The following is a 17,648-nucleotide window of genomic DNA, read 5'->3' as shown; positions in this document are numbered from 1 at the left end:
CTGGGTATAACCCTTTTGTCACAAGTCGAGCCTTAAAAGTCTGTACTTTACTAACTTGGTCTCATTTTCTCTTATAGATTTACTTACAACCAATTGGTTTTACATCATTTGGTTGATCTACAAGTTTCCAGATAAAATTGAAGTACATAGACTCCATTTCAAGGTCCATGGCTTCGACCCACTAATCACGGTCTACATCTTTCATCGCCTGTTTATAGGTCGATGAATCCTCTATGCCATCATCAGGTATAACGACTTGTGTTTCTGTTAAATCCAAGTAACGGTCAGGCTGATGAACAACCCTCCCACTACGTCGAGGCATTCTCAACTCTTGAGAAAGATTTGACTAACCAGATGTACTAGTTTTATTTGCTACTTTAGTATATGAACTAGTTCTATCTGTAGCGTCTTTGGAAATTTCATTCAATACTAGTCTACTACGAGGTTGATGACTTCTTATGTGGTCTTCCTCTAAGAATGTGGCATTTGTCGATATAAATACCTTATCTCTTGAGGATCATAAAATAGACCACCTTTTGTTTCTTTTGGATAACCTACAAATAGGCATAGTTTTGAATGACGTTCCAATTTTTTAGGATTTTGTACTAACACGTGTGTAGGGCATCCCCAAATCCTAAAGTGACGTAAACTGCCTTTACGCCCTTTCCATAACTCATAAGGTGTTTCTGAAACACTTTTAAAAGGAACATTATTCAAAATATAGACAGTAGTCTCTAATGTATGTCCCCAAAAGAAATCAGGTAACTCAGCAAAGCTCATCATTGAGCGAACCATGTCCAACAAGGTTCTGTTTCTTCTTTCAGATACACCGTTCTGCTGAGGCATATTAGGTGTAGAGAGTTGTGACTTGATTTCGTGTTCTATCATATAGTCCTGGAATCTTAAGTCCATGTACTCCCTATCTCGATCTGATCGTAATGTCTTAGTTATTTTACCTAACTGGTTCTCAACCTTAGCCTTATATTTTTTGAACTTTTTAAAAGAATCAGACTTGTGATGCATTAGATAAATATGACCATAACTTGAATAATCATCAATAAAACTGATGAAATATTCATACCCACCTCGAGCTTTGACATTGCTTTGACATTCATCGGTCCACAGAGGTCTGAATGTACGAGCTCTAAAGGTATTGTGGCTCTGAGACCTTTTCCAGTAAAAGATCTCTTAGTCATTTTTCCCTCAAGACAAGACTCACATGGAGGTAAAGAATTGTCTTCTAATTGATTTAAGAGTCCATTCTTAACCAATCTCTCAATCCTTTTGAAATTTATATGGCCAAGCCTTAGGTGCCATAGATAGGTATTAGAAGAAACTTTTTGTCTTTTATTCTGAGTTTCGGCTGTTCTAAACATCTCAGTATTTAAGACAAATTTTGCTTTAGTTGGTCTTAACTTATATAAGTTGTTTTCAAGTATAGCAGAACAAATTTGAATACCTTTTCTGAAAATGAACGCTTCATTAACTTTAAAAGATATTCTGTACATTTTTTCCAATATACATTTGATAGATATTAAATTCCGTCTCATTTAAAGAGCATACAAAACATCTTTAAGTATGATATATCTATCGTTGAAAAACAACTTCAAGTCTTCCACTGCTTCGGCCGAGACAACCTCCCCTGTTCTAATCTTGAGGGTGATCTCGCCTTCTTCAAGCTTTTTTCAGGAACTAGTTTCCTGAAAAGAGAAGCAAATATGATTAGTGGCTCCTGAATTTAATATCCAGGTTGAGGTATCATCCTCCACTAAACATGTCTCAATAACTAGTTAATCATATTTACCTTGTGCTTCTTTCGAGGCAGGGGCCTGAGGACATTCCTCAGTTAAGACAAATCTCAGGCCATCTATTACTAGTGTTAAATTCAGATTGTTTTTCCATGTTGAGTAATTATTGTCGTTTAGTTTCTCAGAAGCTAAGAGTTGATCTAAAGAGCTAGTCATGCTAAAAAGAAAAACATATCCTTTTTAGTAAAACATTAATCTTTTAAATCCAATAAAGTTTAGCAAAAATAATAATAATAATGTACCCTTCATTATTATATTTTGCAACGATATTTCAATGGTTTAGAATAACCTTCACCGAGGGGTGATCGACTATTCCTCCGTTGAACCAAGACTATCTTGACTAGATACTATCACCAGAATAACTCTTATCCCTATAGTAACTCAGTTATCGCTACTTTGGTCAAGAATTTACTAACACTTAGTAATTCTCGTAAGTATGACCCTCCATTTTCAGACCTCAAAGATCGGAATCATTATGCTCCCGAAGTTGGAAAGACAAGAATGAAAACGGACCTGAGAGACCCTATCAATTTCTAGAGTTTATGGAGTTCCGAATCCTATAATACAGCCTTTCGATTGATAAGGTTGCTCCAGGGCAGACATGCAGGCGCATTATAGGAATCTTACGGTGTGACCTAATGGAAGAGACCGTAGGATGTGTTGACACACTTCCTTCTCCTGCTTACTATAAACAATTTCCCCTATAATCATTATGCTCCCGAAGTTGGAAAGACAAGAATGAAAACAGACTTGAGAGACCCTATCAATTTCTAGAGTTTGTGGAGTTCCGGATCCCATAATACAGCCCTTCGATTGGTAAGGTTGCTCCAGGGCAGACATGTAGGCGCATTATAGGAATCTCACGGTGCGACCTAATGGAAGAGACCGTAGGATGTGTTGACACACTTCCTTCTCCCGCTTACTATAAACAATTTTCCCTATTCACCTTGGTATTGACTCATGCAAACACTCTCTGAATGGAGTCCGCTCCCAGGGCAGCCCAAAGCCAAGCTGAATCTTACGGTGTGAACTCTTAGGGAGTTAGAGCTAAAAGTACATTACTTCTCTCCAGCTGAAGTGTTCTAGACGATTAGGGTATAAAATACTTAGCGATACATTTCGGCTAACTAAACATATCCTAAGTCTAGATGATTCATCCGAGTATAACTTTTATACTGGATTTTTAACTTACAATGTCAAGTGAATTTTATTACCTCACACCACTCACACATGCTTATAAAACCGGTTTAACCTAACTCAGACGTCGGCTCGATCTCCAAGTAGTAGGTGTTCCGTGAACCGTCAACTTAAAAACCTTCAACCTTAGTCATCTTATCTAACTTTTTGCCAAGATATCGACCTATTTTCTATGAAAATTAGGATTGCTCGATGGTTAACCCTAAGTGAGCATGCATCTTATCTTTATTATAGATTTTATAAGTCTAGGTTATTTTATAACAATTATAAAATAAATTATAACAATTATAACCCTAGAGCATTCATCTATAACATACTTCCTTCAATCAAACATGCTTTAATATAACACTTATATTAAAACTAAGCATGCATAGTATATATTTTATAACACTTATAAGATATAACAAAGGCATGTCACATGCTTTTCCAATGGTGGGGTTTTAAAACTATATGGCATACTATATACACACATAATCAAACAATATTATACATCATATGCATAATAGGTAAACAACACTAAAGTGGACCGATTTTGGCATTAAAAACAAACAAATAACTAATTTATTACATAAATCAACAAACAGTTTCCCGAAACCGGCTTCAAACACTTTGAACCATCTGGAACGATCAGAAACCACTCGAACCGGCCCAAAAACACCAAAAACCAAGTTGAACCAGTCAAACTAGCTCAACCAGGTCAAACAAACCGGTCCAAACCGTCTGGATCGGCTGGTCAACGCCCGCTAGTGCAGTCAACGAAGGCGCGAGGCGGGTTGGTCGACGGAATGCGTGGGTCGCAGGCGAACATCGCACGTGAGGTAGCTTCGGGTGGATCAGACCGAAGCTAGCGGAGAAATCGGGTCGGAGCACTAAATGGGCCGGACGTTTCATCGACTGGGTGCTGTATTGGCAGCGGTCTGCGAAGTGGGATTTAAACCATGATAAAAGATTTTCATCTGAAGGCAGTCTGGCAATCCGTTGTGTGGACAGTTGTAACCCATATGACATAATTTTAATCTAAGCTTGATGACATAAAATGCGATGATGCCATAAACTTGTTGACATATATGAATATGAATGAATAAAATTTATCTTCTTATGTCATGCAACGCATGGATGATTGCGATGATATGCGATACTACTTCTAGATGTATGCATTATTAATGAGTGTTCTTGTAGTATGTTGTGCGTTGTCACAAGTTTTCTTGTGTTAGAACCAAGTATAATTCCACCGCAAGTTTCTCGGTGTGATCCGAGGTCGAACACAAGGATTGTTTTAGGTTGATTATGTTACATTCGTGATATATGTGACCCGGGTTTTTTCAATTTAATAAAAGTGTGGTTTGTACATGCGATAAAGTAAATTGTGCAGTAAAGTAAAGATAAGTGATAAAAATGCGATAATAAAGTAAATTGCGATAAAAGTAAAGTGCAATAAAATAAACCTAAACTATGATGATACAAGATACTGAGGTTGAGACTGACTACGAAGATTATACAAAGATCGTGTTATGCGGTGGCAAGGATTACATGCAAAGCAGAAAGAGAAAGGATAATTAGGGGCTACTCCGAACCAGATTGGATCCAGGTTGGCGGGTCGGGTCTGGGAGCTTTTCTCAGGTCTGGAGGCTAATTCTGAGTCTGTGAGCAATTTTTCTCCAATTTGGCTGCTGTCCTCTCTCCCAGAATCAAGAAATTACAGCCTAATTTCAACTCTTGTGACTCCAACAAATTTACAGACCCTTTTTCACACATTAATGCTCATAAACATGTGAACAATTACAAATTTCTACAAGAAATTTAAAGAAAAAACAATGCCAAAATCATAATAAATCCACTTTAGTCCATATTTCATTCAACACTTGAATAGAAAGGAAAAAAAACAACCACCAAAAGCAATTGAGCGTAATTAAAGCATGCTTTGATACCACATGATGGAACACGAGACATATGCAGTGGAATTAGGATCTAATGACACTCTAATTGCTTTTAATTAAAAGGAAACAAGCATGCAAATCAAGAGAAAAACAGTAAATTAATAGGATAGGATACAATTTTTGTAGCTCCCGAAAATCGCTTTTCCTCACTGAATCTTGATTCGAACTCTTCCGGACCACCACTAGAGTTGACTTACTATCCTCTGGACTTAGAACCGGATTGTGGAACTTGGTGGATGAAGAAAACGAGAGAGAGAAAAAGATGGAAAAAGAAATGGATTTTCCTTTTTGGTTTTTGGGTTTTCCTTTTTTCAGCCCAAATTTTAGAAAACAATTTTGCAAAATGTCAAAATTCATTCAAAATGAAAGCCCGATTTATAGAAAAAACCATGCAACAATTGCATGAAACAAATCCATAAAAATCCAATACCTATAATCCACTATCTTAGTGGGTTTAATGTCTCCACTATAAGCCAACACCTAACCCACTATTTTGTTAGTAGAATTATCCAACAAAAGTTTGGATTTTTCCACTAACTATAGTCAAAGAACAAAATAGTCATTTGGTCAAAGTTAAACTTTGACCAAAAAGTCAACATTTTGGCTTTTTATGATTTTTTCCGTGTTGACTAATTTTGAGCTCCCGAGCATGAATCCGCATTCATTTTCTCGAAATTCAAATCACATTTGAATATAAGGTCGGTCAAAGTTTGACTTTTCAAAGTAAAAAGTCAACTCTTTGACTTTTTACATCTTTGACCATTTCTATTATTTTCGAGCTTCCGAATATGAATGTATTCATATTCTTGATATTTAAATCATATTTAAATATTAAAGCTATATCTCTAAACTGTAAAACCGACCACTATATCACATATACTTGTCGGTTTCTCTCTCCACCTAATTCGAACAATTCGAATTATTCTATCTTACTGTTCTAAGTTTATTCCATATGAGCTAGTAGGGGAACCTAATGGACCTATAGATCATGGACTCCAACGATCTGAGATTAGCTGGCTAAACTCTTTAGACGGAGCTAATCAACATTCGTTAACTAACGGGTTATTCCACTATAGTTCCATAGTTGCACTCCCCTCACTATAGATATATTTGTGTCCATTTGATATAACCATGATTAGTAAGCTAATCCTTCACAAGTTGTTCGTGATCTTGGTTGGGTCATAAAAATCGTTTTACCCTCGAGACTACATCTTATTCCTTAAGTTTCATTGATCCTCTAATGAACAATTGGTTTAAGGTCTAACCTATAAACCGAATCCCTCTCGGGCCAAGGAGAGGGTGGGGCCCCTTGTTCAAGACCTGGATTCAGTACTAAAGGGAACAACCTATCTACTATCCCTATAACGGGTAGGAGTTAATTCCGTCTTACACCCTATGTTCCCAACTATCCACCCCGATCTTACCCTTGAAATTCGAGGCTTATTGGGCCAGCGATGATGAACCACCCTTACTTATGCAGATCTAAAGATAATTCTAAGTGAACAGGAATTCATAGTTAGCTTAGGATTAAGATTAAGTTACCTAGGTCATCAATGAATGAAATAGTCAGTTTTATACATAAAACGACATTTACAACGTAAAAGTGACTATTTCATGGTTCAATCTTATGCAAACTCATTGCATAGGATGCCCCCACTCACATGTATCTATATGAACGATTCAGGATCACATCGTTTGTATTAACTACAAAGTGGGCCGCATCCATAGTGTCCCCAGAACAATGTGTCCAACCTTATTCATATACTATAGACCATTTTGGCTATATATTTGAACTTGATCCACCTTTATATCACTACATAAAGTTCAAACTACATTAAATAGCCTCAGGAACTTAGTTTATTGGATTCAAGATTACAATTTCAATAACAACTTTATTGAAAAACAAATCAGAATATGTTTATTAATTTACAAACTACGAGTTTTAGGACATAAAATCCAACATAATATCCTATGTATCTAATTATGTATTTGCATTTATTAAAGGTTCATGTATTTAGTTGATAGATGAAAGGTTGCATCCTTTCATAATGTCTTTTCATTTTGTATATATAGTGCTTTATTTTTCACATTTAGAAAAGAAGATTAAGAAATTTCAAATCTTGGGTTTTAAACCTTAAAAGCTTTCTAAGCTGTGTTTCTCGTGTGTTCTTGTGATAGAATGCATGAATATTTGGAGCATTCAAATGAGGATTGGTTTGTCTTACTTGTGGAGTACTTTGGAGGTCAAGGGTTGATGGGAGTTTCTAACTTTGTCTGATCCTTAGTTCATTAGATCATTTAAGTAATCTGTCATCTAGTGTATCTTAGGGGTTGAGATCAAATTGGTTATGGGGTTTATTGGGGTTGAGTTATTTGGGTCTTGTTTTTCAACATGGTTCATAGTTCTAACCTCCAAAGATTCCTTAACATTTTAGTATCAGAGCTTTGGCTCGGGATCAAATATATGTTTCCGTTGTTGCTTTATTATTTTTTTTTTTTCACTATGTCAATTTCATTTTTCTTCTTATTCATCTTGTTTGTTTCTCTCCACAAATATAAAACACAAAAAAAGACACTATGAAAGGATGCAATCTTTCATCTATCAACTAAATACACGAACCTTTAATAAAAGCAAATAGATAAATTGAATAGATACATAGGATATTAATAATGTAAATAAATCTGAATATTCATATTCATTATGACTTTTGGGTGTCCAAGAGACTCTTGAAGCTTTAGTGATTACAACTCTTCACTATTGGTTGGAAACTTATTTTCAAAGTATAAAGTTTGAAGGGTGTGTTCAACATTTTTTTTATGCATCTTTTCATCTAAAACCAAAATATAAAGGGTGTGTTTGAGCGCTAAGTTGAGTTCTGAAGTCTGAAGTTAATACATCTGCTTTGGGGTGCAAAGTTATAAGATGAAATTCTTCAATAAATGTGTAAAATAGAGAAAGAAGATATTCAATGATGAATTTACAAACTTTAATAATATTTACTATTAAAGTTGAGTTATTTAAGACCAACTTATGAAGTTGGTGGAAACACCTCATAAGGGACTATTTTGTAATAACTCTCAAAATATAATTTTTTTCAAATTTGGTATTTTCATCGAAATAAGTTCAAGATTATGTAATTTTTTTAAAATAATGACAAAATTAGTGTATATAGGAAAGAAATTACAAAACTAAGGTGGAAGGAAAAAAGTATTAAAGGGTAGCAAAATCATTTACCTAGTACACAATTATTATTGTGGCCTCCATGTTATGACTTGGTCAATGAAGACCACCGTCTACGATTTCCATTTTTTATTTTTTTAATTGTTTTCACAATTTTCCATATTAATAAGTTTATATATGAAAAAATTCGAGAACAAACTCGTGGACGAGGTCCACGATTTTTATTTATTTTTATTTTTTTAATTGTTTTCACAATTTCCTATATTAATAAGTTACCATATAAAAAAATTTGAATTAATTACATGTCGTTATTATATTAATTTCTGCATTAAATGAAAATTTGATGAAAGGTTTATATATAAATATATATATATATATATATATATATTTCTTTTTTGAATGAAAAAATTTTTAGGTGGAATTTTGGAATATACAAAAGATTCAATTTTGTTCAGGCTGGAAAATTAAAACTTCATTCATCCAATGTAATTTGTTAATGTAACATTATATTCAGGTTCTCACTTAAAAGAAAAAAGAAAAAACTCGACTTCATGTTAATGGTAGCAATTTATTTTAATGAAATGATTTGCTTTCAAAATACATAAATATTAAAATCAACTCTATTTTTGTCAATAAATATTAAAATAACATTATTTTAAAAAAATTCTAAAATTAAAATTTGAGTCAAATGTAATGTTTGTTTTTAATTCATAATTCATGAATTTTCTAAAAAAATGCATAAATAAATATTGTAAAAAAATCTCATAAATAGATTTTAAATTTAATTGATATATATAATGTCATTAATGATAGAATATGTAAATCAATATTTTCAAATTCTATAACAAAAAAAATTCATAATCTTTAATGATCAAACATTTTGTTTAAAAAAATGGTCAAATATTAATTTTTCGTTCGAAAATCATAGACGACGATTTATGTCTCAATACTTTCGAAACTTTGTCAATAAATATTAAAATAACAAAGAATTCCTTTTCATTTAAAAAAACAAAACAAAACATAAAGGGCTACTATTTACGATATCCTATTTTCTTTCCCCTTTCTTCCTCTTCCATAGTTGCCGCAGCTGCACCCACCACGACCACCACCTCTAGTTTTTTTTTTTTTTTTTTTCTTTTTCTTTTTCCTTCTCTCGATCTTCGTTTCTCTGTTGCCGTCGCCGATCGCCGATCGCCGCTCCACCGCCACTTTTTTTTCTCCTCTTCTTATCTCACTCTCGGCTGCAACCTGACGCCGCCACGCTAATCACGTTAACCCCGATTCCCAGCGCAGACCAAAATCAGTTGAGCAAAAATAACGGGAGAAACTACCGGTTAGCATTTTTTTCATAGGCCTTCGTTTTTCTTTGTAATTTCTCCCCTGTTTGTCTAATTGTCGTGTTAAATTTCTCGTAAACGGTTTCTGAAGTATTCATATTTTGAAATCCTTCTGTAGCATACTAGTTCCAAAATCTATGCTAGCTCATTATGCATGATTGAAGCTCGCTTCGGAATCTAGGGCTTGTAATTCTCGTACGGGAAAGTGGGGGACGGAACTCTTTAGTGATCATCCAAGTATATTCGTGGTTTTGGCCTGGTTGAATTCTTTGTTACTGTAGATAGTGAGACTAGTTTGAAGCGTGTTTGTGAGAAAATTCGCTATCTGATTGAATTTGGGTTTCAGAGACTTTGTTGCCGGCTCATTGTTGTGAATGGAATAATTTAATCCCACCCCAAGGATTTTGGCTGTATGAGTTAGGGATGTCGGTAAATAACAACAATGCTAATAGCAACAGTATGGTGAGGAATGTGGGGGCAACTATTCCAGTGAATAACAGCCCTAGTAGTAACAATTTGGGGAGGAATGTTGGGGCGGCCCCACATTTTGGGAATTCAGGCATGGTTCCGCAAACAAGGCCAATGAACCATCATGGCCATCTACTCTCTCAGTCACAGCCTCAAATACATAGTGGGTCACATTTTTCAGGTCATTTTCAATTGTCCGAGCCACGGGCACGTACAATGTCTCATGTACAGTACACGCAGGCTCATGCTCAGGCACAAGCTCAATCTGCTCATGCACATCTTCAAGCTCATACTCAACCTGTCCATCTTCATAGTGCCAATGCTAATAATGTTAGTATAACACCCTCTATTTCAACACCTGGAACAGGGAGTTATAAGAGGCCCACTCAGAAGCCACCTTCTAGACCTGCAGGGTCTTTTAACACTAGCACTAGTTCACCATTTAAAACCATGGAGCTAACTCCAGCCACTAGAAGAAAGAAGGTTAAGCTTCCTGAGAAACAAATACCTGATAAAGTTGCTGCTCTTCTGCCAGAATCTGCTATTTATACCCAATTGCTTGAAGTTGAGGGTCGTATAGATGCTGCTCTAGCAAGAAAGAAAAAGGATATTCAAGAGTCTTTAAAGAATCCTTCATGCATTCAAAAAACCCTACGGATCTATGTCTTCAATACATTTGAAAATCAGAATCAAAATAATTCTGATCAGAATAGTGTAGAATCCCCTTCATGGTCACTTAAGATAATTGGAAGGATCTTGGAAGATGGAAAAGATCCTGTTATCACTGGAGCCATGCAAAATTATAATTCTACATACCCAAAATTTTCATCTTTCTTCAAGAAAATTACTATATACTTAGATCAAAGCCTTTATCCAGATAACCATATAATTCTATGGGAGAGTGCCCGTTCTCCTGTTCCACAAGAGGGCTTTGAAGTGAAGAGAAAAGGAGACAAAGAATTTACGGCAGTGATACGATTGGACATGAATTACACCCCCGAAAAGTTTCGTCTTTCACCTTCTCTGTCAGATGTGCTTGGAATTGAAACAGACACTCGCTCAAGGATTATGGCTGCACTATGGCAGTACGTGAAAGCTAACAAGTTGCAGAATTCAAATGATCCTTCTTTCATTACATGTGATCCAGGTCTTCGGAAAGTGTTTGGTGAAGAGAAGGTGAAATTTTCTATGGTCTCTCAGAAGATATCGCAACATTTAATTCCTCCACAGCCTATAAACATACAACATAGAGTTAAGATTTCGGGAAACTCTCCTGTTGGAACTACATGTTATGATGTCATGGTGGATGTGCCTTTTCCAATAGAAAAACAAAAGTCAGCATTCTTAGCAAACCTTGAGAAGCATAAAGATATAGATTCCTGTGATGAATTGATTACTGCTGCGGTAAAGAAGATCCATGAGCACTGTCGAAGGCGAGCTTTCTTTCTTGGCTTCAGTCAGTCTCCAGCAGATTTTATCAATAACTTGATAACTTCTCAAACAAAGGATTTAAAGATAGTTGCTGGAGATGCTAGCCGTCTTTCAGAGAGAGAACGTCACTCCAATTTCTACAGTCAATCATGGTGAGCAATAGTTGTTTATTTTATCTGTCTTCCTTTCTTGTTTGTTTATTTTATTGTACACAGGTCATTCATTGAGATCGTGTGATGAATGTTTTTATGAATTCAGTTACCTTCTTAAGTGTATTTTACATTGTATAGAGGCAGATTGGGGTTTTTTTTTTTTTAAATGATTTTAGCATTAGTGATTTAGAGCCTGAGCATATTTTGGAATGGTTACAATCACGTTCATAATCACTCCGAAATGTGTTTTTCATCATTTAAATTCAATTTTGATTATATGAAAAAAAACATATATAGAAGAGTTAAATCAAACGTAAAATTAATTTTGGATAATTAAAGATGTTTTCCAGAGTGATTTTTTAAAAAGAGTTTTCCATAGTGATTTTGAACTGAAAAAGAGTGATTTTTATTATTTCAAAATCACTCCTATATATATGCCCTTAATTATAAATGGTTTTGTAAAAAGTGTTTTATTTTAATATATGGTTTTGCACTATTTAAAATGATTTTTGATTATCCATGTTTGACTTAAAAGCGATTTCATCATCACATTACTAAAAAATCAACTATGAAAGAATAGTTGTCTTTTTAATGATTCTTGGTTAATCACATTAAAGCAATTTTTGTTTCTTCTAAGATCACTTCTGCATTTTTGCCAAACATCATTATTTCAAAATAGGGGTGTTTGGGCCACCAACTTGAAGTTGGTGGGATGGGTTTTTATAGCTCATCCATGTTTGAGGCTCCATTTATAATAGTAGTGTTTAGTATTTACATTTATTTATACCCTACTGTTAAGTATAGTAAATAATATTTCAAAAGCCTTTTTGCTACAACATTTACTGTTTTTTACAGTATTTACAATTTTTGCTCATCCTCTATTCCTCTTTGTTAGCATTTACTATGTCATATCCATACTAAAACAGTTTGTACTTCAAACACGAATTATTATAACCTACAAATTATTATAGCCCATAGACTTCAATAATCACAGTTTATGATAGTGATTTTGGCAATAATAAAAGCACTGTTTGGCATGTTTGTCAAAATCACTCTCAAACCTATTGTAAGTAGCTTTGTGATTACAGGCTATGGCAACAATGGCCCACGTGATTGGATGCTATTTTGTGCCCTATGCTCTATTCCATATATATTTTCTTCGAATACTGGCTAGATTGACCCACCCAATTGGATGCCATTTGTGTTGTGCTCTTTGTTTTGGTGGGGGTGGGGGAGGAACAACCATTGGATTACTGCATGATGGAGTGATATGCTAAATATACAGTTTTTTTTTAAAAAAAAAAAAAAATTGATTGTTGATTAGTTTATGTAATTGTGTTGAATCAGGGTGGAGGATGCTATCATTCGGTATCTGAACCGTAAACCTGCTGGAAGTGATGTTCCTGGAAGTACTTAAGGATGCCGCTCAACATCAAAATTGAAAGAGGTGACGTCAGTTTGATATTCATCTCCTTCATCAACCTTTCCTAATAGAGGGAGTAAGTATCATGAAAATTATAGGAATTCTGTATTTTAGCCCATGGCTTGTTTGACTAGGTTATTATCTAGTCAGGGACAGTCATCTTAATTGGGCTATAACTAAAATATTTCCATTTTGTACCATTTTTCAGCTAGATGTTAGAATCATAGATGGTTTTGCTTGTCTGTTGCCAAAGGTTCTTTTTCATACAAATTACATCAAACTCAGGCAACTATCTACCATTTTCTGTTTCTTAGTGGCCTCTCTTAAAGCTATCAGATGTAGGAACATCTTATTCTAGAGAGTTTCCTGCAGGCTGCATTTGGGTGTTCACGAATGAGTAATATTATTGAAGATCTGATTTGTACTGTAGTTGTAGAGCTTGTAGGTGTTGAAGCTCCCTTCATTCTCAGGAGGCCGCTAATGGCTAATATACCAGGATAGATGCAGCGATTAGCAGACAAATCCGATTTGAAACCAATGCAACTCTAACCCAGGGCAATAAGAGAGAAGGTCCCACCTCCTCTTAGATTATTCTGATAAATCTGACCAAACTTTGTGACAGTTTACTGCCATTAAACTCATTGCTTTGGTGCTTTGCTATGCACATTAAATGTGCTCCCACTTGTACTTGATCAAATTCTTATCATGTACATAACATTTATGAAAGTTCCTGATTAGTTAGATTACAAATAACTTGAGTTGTTTTGAGGATTTCATTTGAAATTTATTTATTTCTATATCTACTTTGCCTTTATTTGTTTGTTGTTTTTTTTAATGTAAAGAAAATATAAAAATATTTGTGAGTTAAATGAACTCTATTGTTGAACATGTGATTTATTGTTTCTTAAGGAGTTTACTGTGTAATTTAGGAACTGTTGATCACAAGTTTGTGATTTTTAACTTCTTAAAATTTTAATTATGGAAACATGATTGGTTTGATCGTACACATCTTCATGCAATTGTATTGTGTTAACGTCTAAGTTAGTTTGATATTTGCTTGAAATATTTCTAGATCATCGAATCTTATCTGGCTAGTTGGCTGTTTCTCTTTTCCTAGTTCAATAGTACCAGTTTAATAGTTGAGTTGTGTTTAGGTTGGTCTCTTTGATAATTATTTAGTATTTAATTTTTGAAAATTAACTGTATTAACATTATCTCTCTAGGTTTTTATATTTTGTTATCTACTTTTTACTAATGTTTTAAAAAAACCAAGTCAAACTTTGAAAACTAAAAATTAAGAGATTTTAAAGCTTTTGTTTTAAGAAATTGAATAGGAATTCAAATGTTTTTTTTTTAAGAAATTTGAAATCTATAATAAGAATATTAGGAGGAAATCATAAATTTCAAAACAACAAAATAGTTGTCAAAGGGACTTCAATCGATTTGATTTTATGTTTGTTAAATAATTTAACTTTCGTGTATGAAGTTTGCAAATTGTTGTTATCATAGTGTAGGGATGGATTAATAATTTAAATCATCATATTATAGATCTAAAATTGTTGTTATCATACTTTGTATTATAAAATAGTTGCAAATATAGAAAAATGAACCAATTTATTTACAAATATAATAAAATGTCACTGTCTATAAGTGATAGATGTTGATAGACATTGAAACTAATAGATATCTATCAGTGTCTATCAGTGATAGATGTTGATAGACATTGAAACTAATAGATATCTATCAGTGTCTATCACTAATAAACAATGACATTTTGCTAGATTTGAAAATATTTCTAGCAATTTTGTCACTTAAGACAATTACCCTAAATAAAATGGTAGTTTGATAGATAAGTCTTTTTAGATTAGTATATAAGATATCTATTACTATTTCAAATGTTCATTATTTGATTGTAGTACATGGCTTTATCCATAGAAGACATGAGTCTTTGATTTATCTAATTTCTAGGGATCCATGTAGTTAAAGACTCATCTAATTTCTAGGGATCCATGTAGTTTATGGATTGTTATTAATTTAATTGTATGTATCTTGGATTTGGTTACTATCGATAAACTTTTTGGTATGTTTGTCTCTAATGTTGTTGGCATTTGATTACCATTGACTGATTTATTGTTTATTGTCTTGCTTGAGAGAGAGAGAGGATTTTAAGTTAGGTCTTGCATTCTAAACTATTTTTCTATTATGCACGAGAGCAATGGGAGGACGGTAGGGATTAATGATGAAGGGTTGTATTGTCATGCTTTATTAGCTTACTACAAAGAGATTTGGATTAGTAATTAGATGTGAACTCGAGAGAGGAAACAAGGTTAATTAATTAGATTTAATTAGGTTTGTTGTGGATAACTTTGGACCGTGGGGCATTGTACTGAGAAGAGAGGAATCAAATCAGTCCAAGAAGGATAACTGGAACTTAAAGCAACACATAAGGTCCAAGAGGAGGTCTAGGAAAAGAGGAAGGAATAGGTTGAAGCCCACTTCGAGCTCCTTGACTAAGCTCGACGAATTAGCCTGAAAATTATCCCATCTGCACTGCAAAATAGTCGAAAAGAGTCGAATACCGGAAAAAAAAAAAAAAAAAAAAAAAAAAAAAAAAAACTTCAGTGAAGAGGGTTTCATTTCAAGACCACCATCCAAGAAGAACGAGGGAAAATCAAGTACCTCGCCATCGAATCCAAAGGGAGGTCAAGGCGTTGGAGCAATGAGAGAATGGGATATATCGCAATGTCACTCGAATTATTATTATTTCTCAACCTTCAGAATCATCTCACAATAGGGAAAAGATTGGAAGATCAACTAGAAGACCATTCGCGACCTTACCAAAGGAAAAACCCCAATGGTCGAAGAAATGAAAGAATTAAAACCCCTGGGTTTACCGAGGGCTCTACTTCTCTTCCCGAGCTCATGGACTCTATTTATGGAGGGTACTGAGCGAATCGACTACACAGAACAATCAAACTCGAATTCCTCTAGATGGAAGGGAAGAATGTGGACAGATGGAACCAAAGAGGAGCTCTCCCTGCTTAGCGCGGGCTACATTGGACCCCTACCCCTAGATCATGAAGAAAATGTCCCTTACACTGGATCGAAATCTCTATCCTAATTGGGAACCACAAAAGTGATTATCAATGGCTGGTTGAGCTCAAGCTCTTGCTTCTTGGTCACCACAAAAGCAGAACCAAAGCGAGCAAGGCCAACTAGAGGAAAGGAAAAATCTTGGCATGAATAGGGTTAAGGACCTAGAGATCTACAGGAATCCAAGCTACATAATGAGATCATTTAAAGAGTAGATTACATGAGGAAGCACTAGAACGATGATCAAACAAACATTAATATGAACAAAAGATTAAGGCCAACAGTGTAAGTGCTTTCACTAAGTTGCAAATAGAGTCGAGCTACACTAGAGATACTGTGAGCACGAGAAATCAACAAGAAACAAATTTACGAGGTATGATCAAGAAAAGAATAGTGAAAAAGGCACATGATGTAGAGGTCGAGCAAGCTTTCTAAAATGAGTTATAGCTCTTGAAAAGAGCTAAATTTTAGTGCATAAATCTCTTAATTGTATATCACTCATATGCTTAAATGATGAATTTACAAGTTAATTTTATTTTCGAGAATTTTGGAGTGATTAGAAAAAGTTTGGAGCTAAAAGGAGTAAAAATAAGCAAAAAATCAACTAAAAAGAAGAAGTTTCAAAAAATTACCAATTTACCCCTCAGCTAAAATGAATCTACGTGCCTCATGTCAAAGTCGGAGCGTCGATGCTAAGCCTAAGCCCAACGCTACCTCGATGTTGAAAGTTAGTAGTTGAAAAACAAGGGAGCGTCACAACGCTATAGATATTGATGGAAAAATAAAAAAATCCACGTGCGTCTTTTTGCACAAGTGAGCGTCACACTAGCGTCGCAACGCTGCAACTTGCACGATAAAAATTAATTTTCCAGAATTTTTTTTTAGGGCTAGAGAGGGAGAGACCATTTTTTATACGATTTTGAGAGCATTATTCTGTATTTTTCATCATTCTTTCTATAAACTTCTTCAATCTTTGTACAAATTCTTGCAATAATCAATGGATTTGTTCAAGATCCTATCACTTCATGGCTAGATAATCTTCTTTCTTGGAAAAATTGTTAGGTTAGTAAATTCTTGAGGCTTTTTCTTGTATTTTCATCTTATGTAAATGATTGTTTTTTAATGTTCTTAATTTTAATTTCAATAAAATCTTATGGAAATGAGTTGACACCTCAAATTTGTCAGATATTTTTATGGAAAATTTATAAGGCACTATTGCATAATTGTAAATAAGTTGCAAGAACTAGAAATCTTGAATGAAAATTTAGACTTTCTTTCCTATTTTCTTGAAAGCATGACTAGTTTAGAACATTCAAATAAATCATCCTTGAAAATGACTCTATAGTATTTCAAGCATGTCATAGCCTAGAAAACCTTAGAATTCATGCAATTTAGGAATTTGATGTGGAATGTCTTAAGGAAACATCTTAGAATTAAATTAGGATTAATTGACAATTTTAGATTAATTAACTAATTGGGATATTAGGGCATGTCTCTAATGGGTTATGGAATGATTAAATTGCAAAAGTACAATTAAGCCAATGATTGAATTAGGCTAACCAACATAATTCCTCAGGTTTTTTTTGAAGGAAATCGAACACGAGGATTTCCATGAGCAGCA

At 34.3% G+C, this 17,648-nt stretch overlaps 1 protein-coding gene across 2 annotated transcripts; it reads left to right on the top strand.

Moving 5' to 3' along the window:
• The first annotated feature begins 9,121 nt into the window (after positions 1–9,121).
• Positions 9,122–13,733, top strand: LOC120078136 (SWI/SNF complex component SNF12 homolog). 2 transcript variants are annotated; one of them, XR_005481927.2, is made up of 4 exons: positions 9,122–9,456; positions 9,579–11,511; positions 12,859–13,010; positions 13,143–13,733. XR_005481927.2 is itself a non-coding variant. In XM_039032356.2 (3 exons), the coding sequence occupies exons 2-3, from the start codon at positions 9,884–9,886 to the stop codon at positions 12,926–12,928; spliced, it is 1,698 nt and encodes a 565-aa protein (XP_038888284.1). In that variant the 5' UTR covers positions 9,122–9,456; positions 9,579–9,883; the 3' UTR covers positions 12,929–13,733. The 2 variants fall into 2 exon arrangements, 1 of the variants encoding a protein (XP_038888284.1); XM_039032356.2 differs by having other exon boundaries at positions 12,859–13,733.
• The last annotated feature ends 3,915 nt before the right edge of the window (positions 13,734–17,648 follow it).

Source organism: Benincasa hispida, chromosome 5, assembly GCF_027475165.1.
Source record: "Benincasa hispida cultivar pf3 chromosome 5, pf3_genome.v1.1, whole genome shotgun sequence".
Taxonomy (NCBI): Eukaryota; Viridiplantae; Streptophyta; class Magnoliopsida; order Cucurbitales; family Cucurbitaceae; genus Benincasa; species Benincasa hispida.
Note: the sequence above shows the minus strand (reverse complement) of the source record. Positions and strands in the feature narration are given on the sequence as shown.

Excerpts from the sequence above, each read along its gene's own strand:
- LOC120078136 (XM_039032356.2), top strand. The coding sequence starts at position 9,884 with ATGTCGGTAAATAACAACAATGCTAATAGCAACAGTATGGTGAGGAAT. Across the intron at positions 11,512-12,858 it reads AATTTCTACAGTCAATCATG|GGTGGAGGATGCTATCATTC; the intron begins GTGAGCAATAGT and ends GTGTTGAATCAG.